This window comes from Telopea speciosissima, chromosome 2 (genome assembly GCF_018873765.1).
Source record: "Telopea speciosissima isolate NSW1024214 ecotype Mountain lineage chromosome 2, Tspe_v1, whole genome shotgun sequence".
Classification (NCBI taxonomy): domain Eukaryota; kingdom Viridiplantae; phylum Streptophyta; class Magnoliopsida; order Proteales; family Proteaceae; genus Telopea; species Telopea speciosissima.
In genome coordinates this window covers 65,132,429-65,150,919 of record NC_057917.1, presented here as the reverse complement: position 1 = coordinate 65,150,919, position 18,491 = coordinate 65,132,429, and the positions used below count along the sequence as shown (strand labels likewise).

Here is an 18,491-nt window from a genome sequence, read left to right as displayed (position 1 = left end):
GATGAATTGGTAGACATACGAGCTCTAAGTCTCCAACTTGAGTTTTATAAGGGTTCCAATCTCTGCGAGCTTTTTCACACCTAAACATGGAAACTGGCAGCTTTCGGAGATGCATTAGGAAGAAGAAGAAGAGAGTGGGGTGGCGGTGGTGGGGGGGGGGGGGGGGGGGGGGGGGGGGGGGGGGGGGGGGGGGGGGGGGGGGAGGAAGAAGAAAGAAGTGAGGTAGAGATGGGGGTATTATTGTCTTTTTATTTGCATTTTTAACACCGTCAGTCAAAATGGATACGGTTGATAGAATCTTGTTAATACAGGGGAGGGGAGAGTCATTATTCAATACCCAGGGGAGGGGCTTGTCATTAGAGCATAATCGAGGGGAGGGGGGAGTAATTTACTCTAAAAGATTTTGTTAAATTTAAAAAAAAGGGAAAATAGCATCCCCTCCCCTCTAATTTTCCCTAATATCAACCCAATCCCTAAGTTTTGAAAAACGACTTTCCCCTCTCCTACTTTTTAAACTTGCTATTAACCCCCTATTGTTAGAAAACTCCATTATCTGATGACGTGGACATGTCCAAATTTTCAAAAACCTCATTTTACCCTTACTAAGTTGTAATACCCAAACTACCCTCTTTACTCCCAACAAAGCCCTTTTCTTCTTTATTCTCTTCTTCTTCTTCTACCTTTAGCACCACCACAACCACCACTGCCAAGGGCAAGGCAGCACCTCCACGAGCAGATAATAAAAGAACTACAAATCTTAAAAATTATTGGACAAAAAGTGGAAGCTATAGAAGTTAATTGGATGGATTCTTGGAGTTTTGAACCAACCTCGCCAAATGCCGCTGCCATTGTTTTGAATCTCACCGGAATCTTCGCCCTAATGGGAGTTGCTGGTGAAGGACCAGTCGCATGCACTGAAGGAAGAGTTAATAGATCAGTGCTGCTTGGCCATGGAAGAGTCTTCGAACTCAGTTTGCAAACGGGGCGATTACGGACAACTCGATCGGACTTCTAGATATAAGGGTACTCTAGGTTCCTCTCTGTGCATTTCCCTCTTCTGTCTTCATTCAATTTCTATTTCTGTTCCCCTCTTCATTCAGTTCCCATTTTCATTAAATCAATTTTCCCCCTCTTCACTCAATTTCTATTTCCACTAAATCGACTGTTCCCCCTCTTCATTCAGTTTATATTCTTCTTTCTAACAAATATTTGTGATTTAATATTGTTCTTCCTTGTTCAAAACTTCAAGATTTCGATTCGACCATACACAGACAATCTCAATCTTGGTGTTCCTCAATCGGGCATTGGTAACCATGTTGGGTTACTCCTTGACTCACAAAGTGTTCACGAATTCCTAGAACACCGACTTTGACTCATTTGAGTCTCAGTCATTGAAGAACCAAAGAATGCGATCACACTTTGCAGTGACAGGGTTCCCTTAGGCAAAGAGTGTCGGTGACACATGTCTATCCCTTCCTACATCTGGCAGTAATACATGAGGGAATCGACAAAGTAGATTCTTTTCCAATACACACATCAACATGTGAGTACTCGCATTCGTACCCTGACATCACATGTTTAGGTATACCCAATGCGACGACCATATGATAAGGGTGCCCAGCCCAAACCCTAGTCGTGACTACCATTTTAAGTAAAACTTACGGGCACATAATGCTCAAAAAGTTTATATCGCATGTGATAATATTAAACTAAAATGTATAAAAGTTCAATACAAATGTAAACCGGGTTGAACCAGACCGAACCGGGTTTGATGGACACACATATCCAACAGTTTTCAGAACCAGAAAAAGAGATATCAAATTTGTAGCCGCAGTCGGCCAGATAAGGAGCTTCACCCGTGCTTTGGTCCAACCTGGGAGATGTTCTCTGTTTTTCACAACAAAATCACGATTTCTCTTTGATTGGAGTCTGTGGAAGTTGAGATAGATGGATTGAGAGGTAACTGAAGACCCTAAAATCGGGAGTAGCAAGCAAGGGTTTCTCAAGCGCACACACACACACACACATGGAGAGGAGTTCGTACCTTCAACAATGGCGATGGAGGTGAGTTGCAGGAGTGAGTTGAGGTTGCTTCGGGTGAGAGAAAAGCTTTCAATCGCAGAGAGGAGAAGACGAGTCTCTTGAGGATTTCTTCTAAGTGAGAGAGGAGCTTTCAATCGCATAGAGGAGAAGACGAGTCTCTTGAGGATTTCTTCTAGTTCATACCTTCAACAATGGCGATGGAGATGAGTTGCAGGAGTGGGGTGAGGTTGATTCAGGTGAGATAAGAAGTTTCAATCACAGAGACGAGAAGACGACGCTCGGCTTGTCCTTTTTTCACCAACAATTATCGAGCAACAAGTTTTTGTAAGTTGAAACACTTTTATGAATTTGTACACAAAATTGTAAAAACAAGAAATTGTTGTTTTTACAATAACGTGTTTTTGGGCATAAACTGTTATAAATTTTAATTTATGATAACAAAAACACTTGAAATAAAACCGTTTTATCAAACACTTTTTCTATGCCATTTATGGACGGGAAACATTGTTGACACAGAAACAGCAGAAACAACACGTTATCAACACGCTTCTATAAAACTCTACGATGGTTGATAGTTTTAAGAGAAAATATCATCCCCCTCCCCTCTAAGTTTGCCTAATATCAAGCCAATACCTAAGTTTTCAAAAATATCATCCCCTTGCCTTACTTTATAAAGATTATATCAACCATACCCTAACCGTTAAAATCTACCATTAATTGATGACGTGGACAGGGCCAATTTATCTAAAACCCCAAATTACCCTTAACCAACTCAACTCTAACCTAACCTAACCTTAATCCAACTCAACTCTAACCTAACCTAACATTCTCTCTCCTCCCCCACTCTTCCCCATCCATCGTTTCTCTTTCTTTCTTCCTTGTTCTTTCTTCTTTTCCGGCAAACAGCACCGTCACACCTGCAACTCCTCTCTCTCTCACTCCAACCGCCCCACTCCCCTGGTTTAAATCCAGACCATTTTTGTCTTCCTTCTTCTTTTTCCCACGTTTCCCTCCCTCAGATTAGCTAAGTTTTTTATTTTTAGGATCTCCACTTAAGACTCTCTCCTCTTCTTCTTTATCTGTCAGTTCTGGTTCTCTTCTTTGTGACTCTTCTTCTTCTTTCAGATCGTTTCAGTGTAAATACAGAGATGGGTTAGTTCCAGTAGTAGCTAACGAGCCTTCTTATTCATCTGATTTAGAACAAATCTGAACCATTCCAAGCTGTATCAGAGTCCAGATACATTGATCTCAGAAAAAAATAAAAAAAATAAAAAAGAAAGAAAGAAAGCAACCCCCTTGATGAATCTGAAGATGAAAGAATATATTACACGAATTATAGAGTGAGACAGCTAAGTTCCAGTAGATTAGTTTCTGTTCCTTAGTATTTGTTTACTTTCAGATTTCATGGAAGAAAAGAATTAAAAAAATCTTAAGAAGAAGAAGGAAAGACATGGGTACTTTGATTTTGATCACTTGCAAGTTACAGCAACATTACACAGATTACATTTCAGTTTTTCTATTTTTTTCTTCTTCCTATGAAATAAGAACAAAGGGAAAAAGCAAAATGAATGAATTTGAATACAGTTATTTCATAATTTCTTAATTTTCATCCTCTGCAACTAAAATTTTCTAAGGATTTTTCTTCGACGGCCATCATCATCCTCAATAATTATTCGTAATTCACCTGACCGTCACCATCCAAATCAGCTTCTTTGATCATATGTTCTATTTGTTTATGTTCAGGTAAATGTGCAAGGGAGAACTGTTATTATGATTGAGAAGTTTGGGTTTCTTTCTGTTCATTTCCAGAGCTAAACATCTTGTTGTCCTGCATTGTCAAGAAACCCAATTTAAGTTGTAATGAAAGTGTGTTCATCTCTTGGTTTCTGTATCTCTGCAACTCTGTTTCTTTACCTCCCAAATCGAACCTCTCTTTCTCTCTCTCTCGCTTTCTCTCGCTTTCTCTCTGTGACTGTCTCAAGTGTGTAACAGACAACCCATTAACTGCCCCCCTCCCTCCCCTCCACACTAGCTCACTTCACTGAGACCTAACATCAGAACAGTGGTGTCCCTGAGAGCGACGACCGAACTCTGCGAAATCACCGGTGTTCAGATTTGAAAAAAAAAAGGGTCTGAGAGCAACGCGGTTGGTGTTGGAATTGGGAATAGGGTTTCAGAAATGGTCTGGATTTAAACCAGGGGAGTGGGGCGGTTGGAGTGAGAGTGAGAGAGGAGTTGCAGGTGTGACGGTGGTGTTTGCCGGAAAAGATGAAAGAACAAAGAAGAAAGAGAGAGAAACGATGGATGGGGAAGAGTGGGGAGGAGAGAGAATGTTAGGTTAGGTTAGAGTTGAGTTGGTTAAGGGTAATTTGGGGTTTTAGATAAATTAGCCCTGTCCACGTCATCAATTAATGGTAGATTTTATCGGTTAGGGTACGGTTGATATAATCTTTATAAAGCAGGGGAGGAAATAGTCGTTTTTGAAAATTTGGATACTGACTTGATATTAGGCAAACTTAAAGAGGAAGGGAATGATATTTCCTCTAGTTTTAATGATGTGAACCTAATGGCTGAAAATCTGAGCTTAATCCAGTTTTGAGTTTAAAATTGAATGGGCTTTTTGGTCAACAGCTTAGTTGCCAGCTCTGAGCAACATTTAATGAAGCAACATTTAATGAACTCGTAAGCTCTGAGCAACATTTAAGGGCTCCCAATTGTCACTACAAGAACTGAACGATGACCCGGGTAATCCAGAGAAAGGTTTACGATCTCTGTTGGTTAATTTGTAAACGGATCAGTGTCTGGGTTGAGCAGTTTGGGAACTCTACATCTTTGCGGAATAGTATCTCCTGCAATTCTCTGTTCCCTTGTCTATTTTTTGGGAACTTGGTCTATTATTTTTTTTCCTTGTCCATTATTTACTTTGAAACAATGGGTCCTAGATACCCACTTTGGGGAAGTTTTATCTCCTCCAATTCTGACGCCCCTCCAATTCCCTCCAATCCTTCATATAGGAGCTGAAATGGTTACCTTGGGCAGTGTTCAGGGCAGTGGGTAGGTGGTCATTTCAGCTTCTATGTGAGAGATTGTAGGGAATTAGAGGGTGTCAGAATTGGAGGTGATAATGACACCCCATTATCAAATCGTTATCCCCTCCAATTCGTTGCCCCCTCTAACTCCACACATGGGGGTGGAAATGATCACCTTACCCCCTGCCCAAAAACACTGCCCAAGGTGGGGTCCACTCCCCCCTATTAGAGGAATTGGAGGTACCCGCGAATTGGAGGTGATAATTATTCCTCATTATCTGTTCCATTTTTTTGCCCGGTCTATTTCCACAAGTTCCTATAATAGGAGGGTGAAATGACCATCCTACTCCCTGCCCGAACACAATGTCTGGGTGAGGTCCACCGAATCGTTATCCTCTCCCGTTACTACACGGTGCAGTGCTGCATCGTGCGGCAGCTGGAGAGGCCATGTGCATCATGTGGGGCCCACTGTGCCACATGACCTTTGCAACGCCGCACGATGCAGCACTGCACCGTGCAGTAACAGGACATGAAAAAAATTTGAGGTCCACCCCCTATTAGAGGAACTTGGAGAAATGGATCGGACAGGAAATGGAATAGCAGATAATTTTCCCCTCATGACTCATGTTTGGTGGTAACCTATCAAACGGTTCTCAATATTGTTGCAAAGTGATGAGTTTAGACTTTAGAGGGGGAAAATTGAAGAATCAGCCAATACGACAGTTAGTGCATGATACCAGGTATCGGTCATCTTCAAAACCGATATGATATTGATACGGATCGGACCATATTGGACAAGTTTACACTGTTGCAATGTCTGTCTATCTCATTCCCAGTTGTTCTTCACTCCCTCTGTAATTTTGAAACCTGGACTTCCCATCTTTCTTTGCATTGGCTTTTAATTAATTAATAATATCATGACCTTAGTCTACCTCTTGACTCTTTCTTACACAGGGAGCTCTGTCATTGGATCATGGTTCTAAGTATTGGAATGGTATCGCCCGAACGTACCGGTTTTGCTAGTCACCGATACCGATACCGATACCATGTCGGTAGAACGGTATGAATAAGGGGTAAAATGATCAAAAAACTCATTTTTTCAAAGAGATTCAGGGGTAATTTTGTCTAATACAGCCAATCTAGACCGATACCATATCGGTATCGTATCGGTTTTGCAGGTTACCAATACCCGTTCTTATACCGTGCACTCAAACCATGCATTGGATATTGGCAGGATGCCCTTGGGATATGGAATGAGATTTTTTTCCTGCATGCATGCTTCTTTTAAATTTTAACACTCTAATGCATTGGATATGTAAACCTTTTTCAGAAATTCCATCTCTTTGGACCAAGGTTCTAAAACTCGGGTTTCGACAAGGTTTCGATCAGTCAGAAATGGAGTTCGTCTCGGTTTCGACCATATCTCGGTCGAAACCTGTGATTTTTTCCATTGATGGGAAAACCAAGGTTTCGACCTTAAAACAAGGTTTTTTAGGTCTGATTTTTTGCAGGTTGCCTATTTTTTCACATTTTAAACACAATCCATGAATTACATTGACAAAAAAATCACTGAAAATAGTATTTGTGGTTATTGACCCAAGTTTAATAACGTACGCGCTGATACAATACGACACTACAGTGGTATTATAAATTTATAATTAGTTCACATAATTATACAGTACTTGAACCCTGAATAATACATTGAATCCAAATAAAACATTGAAATGCCCCTCCTCAATTCCATGCGGAGTTTCTTAGTTGGTCTAATCCACGAGCAGCGTACCATTGAAGATTGCGAAGCCGTTCCTCAGAATGCACAAGATACGTATCCCATGACATGTTATGGGACCAATTGGTCTGATAGTCTATTACTGTCCAATGATAAGCCCCATCATCAACTTGTCCAATATATCCCAATCTAGGGAAGAGTTCACCTAGAGTGTAAGAAGGTGGAGCCAACACAGATGTTGTACTATTATTCTTCAAAAACTATTGAAAAATGAAATAACATCCATGGTTTCGACGGTTTCCCAATGGTTTCGACCGAAACCATGTCGAAACCGTCGAAACCAGTCGAAACCGGGGATTTTTAAAAGTATAGGCCCAACTTGTCTTGGAACTTGTCGAAACCGAGTTGTCTCAGCAGTTTCGACAAATTTCAACCGAGTTTTGATTCCATGCTTTGGACATTAGATATTTTGTGTGGATGGCAAAGTACTAACTGTTACAAACTTAATGTGATAGTAAAATGGATGAACAGGTACCAGTGTTCATAGCTGAAATAGACGAGTCAGTGGATAAACTCCATCCTATATGAATCCGTTCTAGAGTAGAAGACGTAATGGCATAGTAGAAGTTTATAGAGGCAGACAGTGGAAGATTAGCTATATTGGGGGAATAAAAATTGATTAATTTCTTACTTGAGGTAGGTAGCTTCAATACCGCTAATACGTATCGACTGATTACATAACACTGACATTGGTTTTGGTTCTAAATAATGCAAGATTCCATTATGCTTTATTATTGTAATTTTATTGTTTTTGGCTTCTATGGATCAATTCATTAACATCCATAGTTGTTTTATCTGTACATGTTCTCAACTTCATATTGACATTTATTATGTGCTTCAATAAAAATAAAATATAGAAGAATATAAATATGAGATCATATCGGAACAATAATAAATAGGTATGAATAGATCAAAGAAAAAAAAGGAATAGTAAAGAAAAATTATACAAAGCTAGATCTAAATACAGCCATACGGGTGACCTCTTCTTTTTTATTTTATGTTTCATTAATTTAATTTCGTTTGATTATTGCGAAGTTTCTTAAAAACTTCTGCCTTCTTTGAAATATCATGAATAGTTCCTATAGGCTGGACACCTTTTTCGAGTAAATATAGAATAAAAGAAACAATTAAATAAAGGAAAAAGTTATTTGTCCGGGAGTGTAGTCTACACCAGCACTCTCATGAGTCTATCTCTCCTCCCCAAGTGAAGAGACATCTCTACCCTTTTATTTTAAGGAAGAGAGAGGGAGTGCTGACGTAGACCACACTCCCATACAGAAATCTCATTCTTTTTTCTCGGGATCGCACATTCATTGCAACAATTCCTTAATGATGGGAGGGAGTGCTTTCCTGCTCCGCAAAATGTGGTCCTTGCAAGGGTATATGATTCATGAAGGGTTTAAATCAACTGACAGTTCAAAGAATATGCCTCAATTGCGTAAACAACACACACAAAAAAAATCAGATAAACCATTCTGAATTAATTTAAAACTTTGTTGATGGATCAGGAGTGTGCGATCCTGATCGATCCCATCCACGTACGATCTGGAAAGGATCATAATCGGTCATTATAAGAGAGAAGTGATCAGAAACTTCAAATTAAAAAATCGCACAAACGTAGATTTTGGAATAGAATTGGACGACGACCCGGATGATCAGCCAGAATCAGATTTCGGACTCCGACTAATCTTTTTTTTTTTTTTAGGGTAAAATACATCCAATATTCCTAATACCCCTAAGCTTCGGATAAGTCCACGTACCACCCTTATTTTACCCCCTAAAGCCATTTAAGTCCAAACTGCTAAAAAATGACCAAACTACATTTTCTTCTATCTTTTCTAGCATTTTTTACTTAAATGGCTTTAGAGGGATAAAGTAGGGGGTACGTGGAAGCCATGAATCATTAACCTCTCTTGTTACTGCACGGTGCAGTGCTGCATTGTGCGGCATTGTAGAGGCCATGTGGCACAGTGAGCCCCACATGGTGCACATGGCCTATGTAGCCACCGCACTGCATCGTGCAGTAACAGGATAAGATAAAAATTCGGGGTATGTGTACTTTACCCATATTTTTTTTGGGTAAAATACATGTGCCCCCCTATAATGCACCCAATATTCCTCATACCCCCTATGGTTCTGACAATTCCACGTACCACCCCTGAAAATTCCACGTGCCACCCTTACTTTACCCCCCTAATGCCAGACAAGTCCAAACTGTTAAGTTTAGACATTAAGTGTTAAAAACTTGACAATTTTACCCTTTTTTTTATTTTTATAAATTTGAAAAGACCTAATTGCCCTAACCTATATGTTCATAATATGAAAAGACCCTTTTACCTCCGCTATTTGTTCTTAAGAACCTAACTCAATTTAATTACTAAAATGCCCTTACTTAGGCATAATTACCAAAATACCCTCATCTTTCCCAAATCTCATATTCCCCATTTTCCGGCAAACCTATGGCATCGACCTCTACCTGATACTCTGCAAAAGAAATCCATTTCTTTTCACTTCCATTCCACGAAGGCACTCCTCCTCTTTCTTCTCATTCCCTAATTAGTAATAACTAGCTAATAATCCAATCCCTATTCCTATGTCCCAACCCCAAAGAGAGATGCAGAGATCTCTCTCCTGTATTAATGGTGATAATGAATCTCAGAACTAATTGTCTGTATGGTTTGATGGAGGATATAGAATAAGGTCTTGCAGAGTGGAGAACAATCCCATCAAATTAAAGATATTTCCTGGTTTCAGGGAACCATTCGTCATGATCTCAATCCATTTAAGAGAAGGAATTGAGAACGAGAGAGATGGAGGAAGAAGAAGAAAAAATAAGTGACTCAGAAACTTGGAAGTTTTTCTTAGAATTTCACATCCCGGTCCTGCTCTTAGCTTGTGGCCTCTGTCACTTATAAATTAGAGGTTTTATTGCTCCGGCATCCGTGATTAGGGTTTTGTTGTCTTCGTGGAGAAACGGATTCAACAGAGCTGTTACAGCATGTTCTTGCGCCCGTGGGTCACTGTAACGAAGGAGAGGAATCAAGGTGGGAATAGCACCGGATTCCCCAATGAATCGCAAAAGAAAAATCGCCAAAGAAGAAAGAAAAAATATCAATTAATTAAATTGAATCGACAAACCATCAGGGGATCTGATTGGCGCTCTCAACAAATCGACCTCGACCTGATACTCTGCGGCAACGACGAGAAGAGAGGAGATGAAAATCTTCGAAGCTTCAACCGCTAGAAAGGCTATCATAAGGAGAATAAGGATAAATGCGACAAAAACACATCCAAATATAAGAAGAGATCTGAGGAGAAACAGACCAGGAGCAGATCTTCTCCACGGGGCCAAGGTAGGAGAAAAGAGAGAAACAAACGGCATAGCAAGAGAAAAAGAAAAGAAAGAACGAAAATCTATGTTGACAGAGGAGAAGAGAACCGATCTAAATTGTTGATGAGAGAGACATTACAGAAAGAAACACATAATAAGAGAAAGGGAGAAAGAGACCACAGGTTTGCCGGAAAATTAAGGGTTGTTGACCCTTTTGAGAGGAGTTTCAGAAATGGAAGATGGATTTTGGGGAAACGATTTGGGAAAGATGAGGGCATTTAGGTAATTATGCCTTGGTAAGGGCATTTTGGTAATTAGCCTGGGTTAAGTTAGGGTAAAAGGGTCTTTTTAAAATTAGACTAGGGCAATAGATCTTTTTATATTATGAACAAATTGGTGAGGATAATTAGGTCTTTTCAAATTTATAAAAATAGAAGACATGGTAAAATGGTAAAGTTTTTAGCACTTAACCCCTAAACTTAACGGTTTGGACTTGTCTGGCATTAGGGGGATAAAGTAAGGGTGATACGTGGAATTATCAGAATCTTAGGGGGTACGAAGAGTATTGGATGCATTATAGGGGGGTACGTGTATTTTACCCTCTTTTTTTTATTTTATAAAAGTGTAATCATACAAACCACACACCAATCCCAAAAAGTTAAACTACTTTTAGGACCGTGAAATGGCGGATATACACAACACACACCTGATGTGGGATTAAACCCACACCCTTTTTTTTTTTTTAGATGAAAGTGTAATCACACAAACCACACGCCAATCCCAAAAGATTAACCGACTTTTAGAACCGTGGAATGGATTCGAACAAATCTTACCCAAATAATGACGGTCCCATTTTGAATCTTATATCTCTGCTCTGGGGGATTTTTATTTTCTCCATTTCTGACATCCTCCAATTTGCTACATTTTCCCTTTAGGATGTTGACACCTATTCTCTACAACTTCATCTTCCAATTAACCTCGAAAACCCTTCCAAGGGAAGTTATGACTATGTCAAGAGATGTCCATCAGTAATTAAAATAAGGGAAAAATAACTCTGTCCGGGAGTGTGGCCTACGTCGGCACTCCGATGAGTCTATCTCTTTCCTCCCCATATGAAAAGACAGCGCTGTTCCCTTGTTTTATGGAGGAGAGAGATAGACCTGCGCCAGCACTCCCGGATAGAAAACTGCTTCCCTTAAAATAATCAATAAATGTTTTCATCAAAAACAAAAAACAATCAATAAATGATTCCAAGAATAGCCGACCAACCAAATGGACAAATGGATGATCAAAGAAAAATAGAACAGAGCAACCAATACAAACATGTTACAATGATAATCAGAAACATCTTGCTTCTAGTCAAGTGTGCGGCAAACGACCAAGAACCGTTTTCTAATGTTATGAAGAAAAAAATCATCACCAATTAAAACCTAAAATACCCAGTAATCATGAATTTTACGATGAAAAAATGTAGGAAATTAGGGCAAACTAGTAATCTTGATTTCTGTTCATGAAGAATTTGATCTTTACATTAGAAACTACGGGTTCGCTTGATAATCTTTTTGTTGTTTCTGTGTTGAGAAACAGCATAAATGGTTTTTTTTTGTTTCTGTGATGAAAAACAGCTTTTGTAGCGCTTGGTAAACTTGTTCTGGAAACTTTTTCAGAACACTATTCGAACACCAATGGTGTTTGATAAAATCTGTTGAATAAAAATGGTCTTAGTGGATTTGAACCACTATCCTTTGGAACATGCTTGTGTTCCAAGTGCTCTACCAACTTGAGCTAAAGACCCATCAAGTAGAGTTTTGAACATGCTTATGAATAAAAAGAGTATAAATGATATTTATACTGTGAAGCAAAGAAAAAGAAATAAGCAGATTATTACAATTGAGTATTCATCTTATCAATGCCATGGTTTTTGTAACTCCTTAAAGAGTATAATGGAAATTCTGTAGCACACATAAATGGCCAAGTCAAGACTCTAATTTTCAAGGGATCGATCACTAATGTAACTTCTTTTTCTTCTTTTCCTTACTGCAGAAATTTTTATTTTCAGGGACTAATATTCAATGGATCATTGATCATCAGGCTTACTGATTTAAGCAATTGCCAAGTCAAGATACCTGATTCCTCCTATCAGATTACTTAGATCAAACTTCCATAAGTTTTAACTTTGTGTGTGTAGGGGAGGGGGGGGTGGGTGGGAATGCATGCTTATGTAAATACATACAAGTCTCAAAACTGAAACAAATCATGAAGTAAGGAACACATCCAGAATGAGTTTCAACTGCTATGAATATTTACTTGTCCCCAAGTGCTTGAGGCTAGTGGATCAAATGAAATGATGCTTGTACTCTAGTAACTTCTAATTTTCAAAACCACCATTCTTTATTCCTTTGCTTTTCTTTTACCGTCTCATAGTTTGCAGCTATGCATGTCAAGGTTAAACTAGGTTTCAATCTGCTACCTACTCCATTTTAAACACTTTAGAAAGGTATTTACAAGTTTAAAAAACTGGAAGCTATCAGTTGCAGTCATTTATTCTACTTGTAAGTGGTGGCAAGTGAAACCCTATCCCTAATTAGAGTTTAGGTTCAAATTGTTATAGCTAAAAGAGGACAGAATTTAAGAGTAAAAAAACAGGTTTTTAATCACTCTCAGAGTAGGGTTTAGACAGGGGCTGTAAATCAGGTCTAGTGGAGCTTTTGGTGAGGTGGATTGTTGGTCATAATCTCATGGTAATCCGGGGGTTTCAAGTAATATATTTATCATATATTATAGAGGTTCTTATGACCTCCACATGTAAGTATGGTCTACATGAAGTACTCAGACTATATCCTCCAGTGTCATTCCTGTTCAGACATGCATCCAAGAGCACAAATGTAGGATAACTCCTCCTTTCCACGCGTACAGAGCTTGTGCTGCAATGGGTATTCCACCATAACCATAAAGTTCTGGGGAGAATATGCAGATAAATTCAAGCCCAATAGGTTCAAAACAGGAGTTCCAAATACATAGAGGCCAAGAAAGACGAAAATCTAGAGGTAGAAAGATGGTTTGAAGGCCATCGATCTCCCTGTCTGACCATCCTTTGCTGCCCACCACCAAGAAACAGCTTCGCAGAAAGAAAATGAACAAAAAAAAGGATTTTACTCTTCTCCATTTTCAGATCCATTATTTTTTATTATTTCCACTCTTAGAGTGCGACACGTGACGATCTTCAATCTAACGGTTATAAATCACTCTCTCTATTTTAGCTAACACTTAACCCTGGTTACACCAACCACAAGCCAAACCCAGGTCAGCGTAACCCAATCAACCCTAAACCCATGGTTAAGTCAAAATTCAAAATTGAAAACCCTAATACACTCTTCTTTTACCCCGCTCTTTCTCTCTCCTGCCTCATTCACACGAACAGACAACCTCACCATTGAAGCTCGCCCCAACCTTGCCGGAGACGACAACGAGGACCAGAGAAGTTGCTTGACTCGAGAAGGAGAACCTGAGATCTCTCACAGGAAGCAACCTCCGGCGCAAGAGGACCTCTGTGCCGCTACCTCTCTTCCCTGTCTCAGACGCGAAGGCCGTTAGATCGAGTGCAGGAGAAGGCCGTTAGATCCGAACACCTCTGCAACCTACGTTGTCGGAGCAACCAGATCCGGTGTAGAAGGGTTTTCAAGATCCACTCTCCTGCATCTCCACTCCTCCCCAACCTCTCACCCCCTGCGGAGAATCTCTGCAACGGATCTGCTATTGCCCTCAGTGTATTAGCATTACTCGAATGGATAAGTCTCATTTTAATCCTCGCTGTCTTTATTGCAAGTATTACAGTTCCACGTTTAGAGAAAAAGCTTATCTGGGGTCTCCATCTATGGAAATGGGAGATGTTGATTCTAGTTCTAATCTGCGGAAGATTAGTCTCGGGTTGGGCAATTCGGATTGCTGTCTTCTTCATCGAGTGCAATTTCTTGTTGCGCAAAAGGGTTTTGTATTTTGTTTATGGTGTGAGAAGAGCTGTTAGGAATTGCATTTGGTTGGGACTTGTTCTTATCGTTTGGTATGCAATGTTAGGTGATAAAGTGAGACACAGTAAGAAGGCTGGACTTTTGTTATATGTAACTATGATTTTGGTTTGTCTCTTGGTGAGTAATTTGATTTGGTTGGTGAAGACTCTTCTTGTTAAGGTTCTTGCTTCTTCATTCCATGTGAGCACTAATTCAAGATTCTCTGTTCAATCAATATGTAATTGAGACACTCTCTGGAGCTCCTTGGATTGAAATTCAACATACACATGAAGAGAATGAAAAGTGTATGGCAGAGGTTCAGCAGTTGCAGGATGCAGGGGCAACCATGCCGGGTGACCTTAGAACTGCTGCTTGTCCTTCAATTAGAAGTGGGAGGATGATTGGGAGTCGAAGGCTACAGAAGAATACTGCTACTGGCACCAAAAGCTTTAAGCATCAAGATAAGGGGATCACAATTGATCACCTTCATAAACTGAACCGTGCAGTTGGATTTTTGACACTGATGGTTTAATGCTTCTTTGTTGACACATTTCTTTCATTATTTCCATGCAACTACAGATCTTTTTTTTTTTTTTTTAAACCATTGAACTTGCCCAAGTGTAGCTTAGTGCCTTTTTCTGTTACAGGTACATTTACCTACAAGATTTTATGCGCTTCATGAGAGAAGATGAAGCTCTTAAAACCATGAGCCGCTTTGAAGGAGCAAACGATACCAAGAGAATCAGCAGGTTTTCTCTCAAGAACTGGGTGGTAAATAATTATTTTTCCCTGCTAGAAACAAATTTTGGTGGATGTTATGAAAGAAAGAGCACCATTGTTAATGTGTGATATCTTTTTGAATCTCAAGTTACTGCATTCAGAGAAAGAAGAGCCCTTGCCCTGACATTGAACGATACGAAAACTGCTGTAAACAAACTTCATCATATGTTAAACATCATTGTGATAATCATCATCATTGTTATATGGCTTCTTATATTAGGAATTGCCACAACCCATTTTTTTGTCTTGATTAGCTCTCAACTCCTACTTGTGGTGTTCATCTTTGGAAACACCTGCAAGACTGTATTTGAATCAATAATTTTCTTATTTGCAATGCACCCATTCAATGTTGGTGATCGATGTTTAATAGATGGAGTTCAGGTACGATATGCATGTGTATGTGTGTCTTAATTAGTACCCTAATTAAAATTGGTCTTCTTGGCTCATAGATGATAGTAGAAGAGATGAACATCTTAACTACTGTGTTTCTGAGGTTTGACAACCTGAAGATCACATACCCAAACACTCATCTTGCTCAATTGCCTATCAATAACTTCTACCGTAGTCCTGACATGGGGGATAGCATTGATTTCTGTGTTCATGTTTCCACTCCACTTGAGAAAATTGATTTGATGAAACAAAGGATATTAAGGTATATGCCCAAAAACTGTCCCTGTTTCTTCTAATTTTTTGGAAGTGAAACCTACAGTTTCTTCTGCTTAGTATTGAAGATCAGATTCCTTATTATGTCTTAGAACTACATTGTATTTTGCTGAATTTGATTCCAATCTAATATTTCTGTTCTTCTAATTTTTTGGAAGTGAAACTTTCCTCTTTACAGTTTCTTCTGTTTAGAGTTGGGGTAACGTGGGCTGCCACCAAAAGCACTCCAAAAGTCAGTAATGCACAAAGAGAAAAATGAAGAAAGACATGTATTTTTTTTACAGGTTGAGTCCTTAGCTCAAAATGGAAGAGCACCTGGGAATTATCCAGGTTATGATGGTTCGAATCCATCAAGATTCATATGGAAATAAATTTGATGTAAAAAATAAACGGTTAAATTTTGTTGTTTCTAACCTTACTCACAATTAAGAGCTTACAAACTTACTAACAGTGTTAAATTTTGTTGTTTCTAACCTTCCTCACATTCATCATATTTCTGCAGTTGTGGAACTGTTCCCCATCAACAATTCTGAAGCTGAAAATAAGAGCAAGTATGGTCATTTGTGCTGTTAAATCCGAGCAAACTGAAGCTGAAAATCAGAGCTTGTTCTTTCTGAGGCCTTGTTGTCACACACATATTTCAGAGCTTGTTTTTTATGAACCAGCTTAAGTTTCCTATGTTTTTGTTGGCTATGATATGGATGATTATTTCTCTGCTGAAGTTTTGGTTCATAAAACATGACAATGTGAATGTCAAAAAGATGGGATGCATGAGACTGGATAAGTTCTGCTTTAGGTTGTTGTCCAGCTCTCACAATTGTGTTAAATGTATGAATCCTGATGGATTCGAACCATCATAACCTGGGTAATTCCCAGGTGCTCTCCCATTTTGAGCTAAGGATTCACATAAAGATCGCAATTTTGTTTTTCACCAAACTTTTTTTCCAGATAAACTAGAACTCCCAATTAAGGTTCCCTTACTCAGATATGAAGCTTTTGCTTTCAATTAATCGATTTCGAGAATTTTAATAGGGATGGAGCTTCTCAATTGATCTCTTACTATTGTGGTACTCTTCTTCTTATTTCTGTTTTAGTTCTTTTATTTCCTTCTTTGATTCTTTGCTGCACTAGAGTACAGTCAATGCATGTTGGAACTCTGTTTCTATGATCGTGTTGATTCATGTTAATTCACTTCAGCATTTACATAGAAAAGAAACACAAAATTCTAAGGTATTGGTATCTTACATATTGCAATTCGACCCTATATCCCTATCTAAAAAAGAGACCTAATTACATGATCTACATGACAGGTGGCATTCCACTTCCACCTCCCCAATTCCCTTTCTACCCGAAAAGCTAAGGGATAAAGTAGTAACAAATAAGGCATGGCAATGACACTTGTTCACTCTTAATAAAACAGATCAGCACTCACAAGCTGAGAGATGTGCTAGCAGAGCAACCTGTCCAATTTATAGTCCAAGTACCCGTGAGCACTATGTAAATAACATCAAGATAGCTTCCCAAGATATTTTCTGAAATTGGTCAATATTTGATGGATTGGACTCTTGCTACCAAAAAAGTTCAAGGGAGTACACAAGTTGTAATTGGTTACTGGTTTATGTAGTTGTCGAAATCTTGTAAAGAAATGAAATGAGGTTCTGTTATTGCAGATAAAAAAGAAATAACACTGAAATAAATTTAGGGCCTTGATTGATATGCCGAATCCATTGAGCTCAAGGACTGGAGATTGATATGCCGAAATCTGTTATTTCCCTTCTGTTATGAACTGAACGGCTGCCATTGACATTGAGCTCAAGGGCTGGAGATTGATATGCCGATAACGATTCATTGCATTTTTCTCATCGGAGTAAGAACATGGAAGTACCAAGTTTTGCTATCAGCAAAAAGGCATCGGAAAGATGTTTAGTTTCTTCGGCCCCAAAGGTTTTCTTTCAGAAGAGATTCAAACATATAACTTCTCTGGACCATGTTAGACTGGGAAATGGCACTGCTGGGCATATAGCATTCTTTTTACTGAAAGTTACAGCTCTAGAGATTGTGCGAAGGTTCTCCAAGGCAAAGTGTCCATTTTTATGGAGTGGTCTTGGGGCACTCCAGCTTCTTTGCTATCCACCATTTAAGTGGATCCAGAGGTGGTCCCTCTTCAGGGGTCTTGTGAAAGGCATGCAGGCATTGTCAAGACCATTTCTTTTGCTCTCAATTACAACAGCTTTGTCTGAACGATTAGAGTATAGAGAAACATCAGATCATCTTGATGGTTCTCAAGAATGCACAGAACCAGATTCAGAAGAGTCTATTGTGGATACAGGTTTGGAAGCATAATGAGAAAATGTTTTGGGCATCATATTTGAGCAGTCATGACGAAGAGGTAAATGAATGCATACAAATTCTCCAAGCTTTAGAAGATGCTGATATTTCTATTGGGTAAAGGATTATTAGAGCATGGGAATTGGGCAATAAAGGGGTACTCATGGGTAAGTTGTTTACTTTTTTTCGACCTTGAATTTCTGGAGGTTTCACTTATTTTGAGAATCTTGACTTCATTGGTTCCTTCTAAGGTTTTGGCATTCTGATAGTACATATGCTTGTGAAAGTTTTAACAGGGACAGTTTGAAGAGTAGGGGATTTTGGTTAGATCATTTGCATATTGTGGATAGTGTTGGTGTATTATGCTAAATTTTAATCCTCATTCTCTTTGAACTACATTCAGATGGGACTATATTGTACTTATATTTGAGGCAAAATAGTTGATGCCGAGGTTCTTAACTTGGCTTCCTATTCCCTTTGGTTTGGGAGGGAAGTTCATTTCTTTTACATTTTGTTTGTTA

At 39.1% G+C, this 18,491-nt stretch overlaps 1 protein-coding gene and 1 pseudogene across 1 annotated transcript in view; both read left to right on the top strand.

The window, feature by feature from the left end:
* The first annotated feature begins 2,234 nt into the window (after positions 1-2,234).
* LOC122650997 lies at positions 2,235-16,175 on the top strand (annotated as a pseudogene).
* Positions 16,176-17,517: 1,342 nt separating this feature from the next.
* Positions 17,518-18,491, top strand: part of LOC122650996 (ubiquitin C-terminal hydrolase 12-like) — a 78,244-nt gene continuing 77,270 nt past the window's right edge. The window contains exon 1 of the mRNA XM_043844345.1: positions 17,518-17,971. Within this exon, the coding sequence (XP_043700280.1) occupies positions 17,518-17,971 (454 nt within the window). The remainder of the gene's footprint in view (positions 17,972-18,491) is intronic.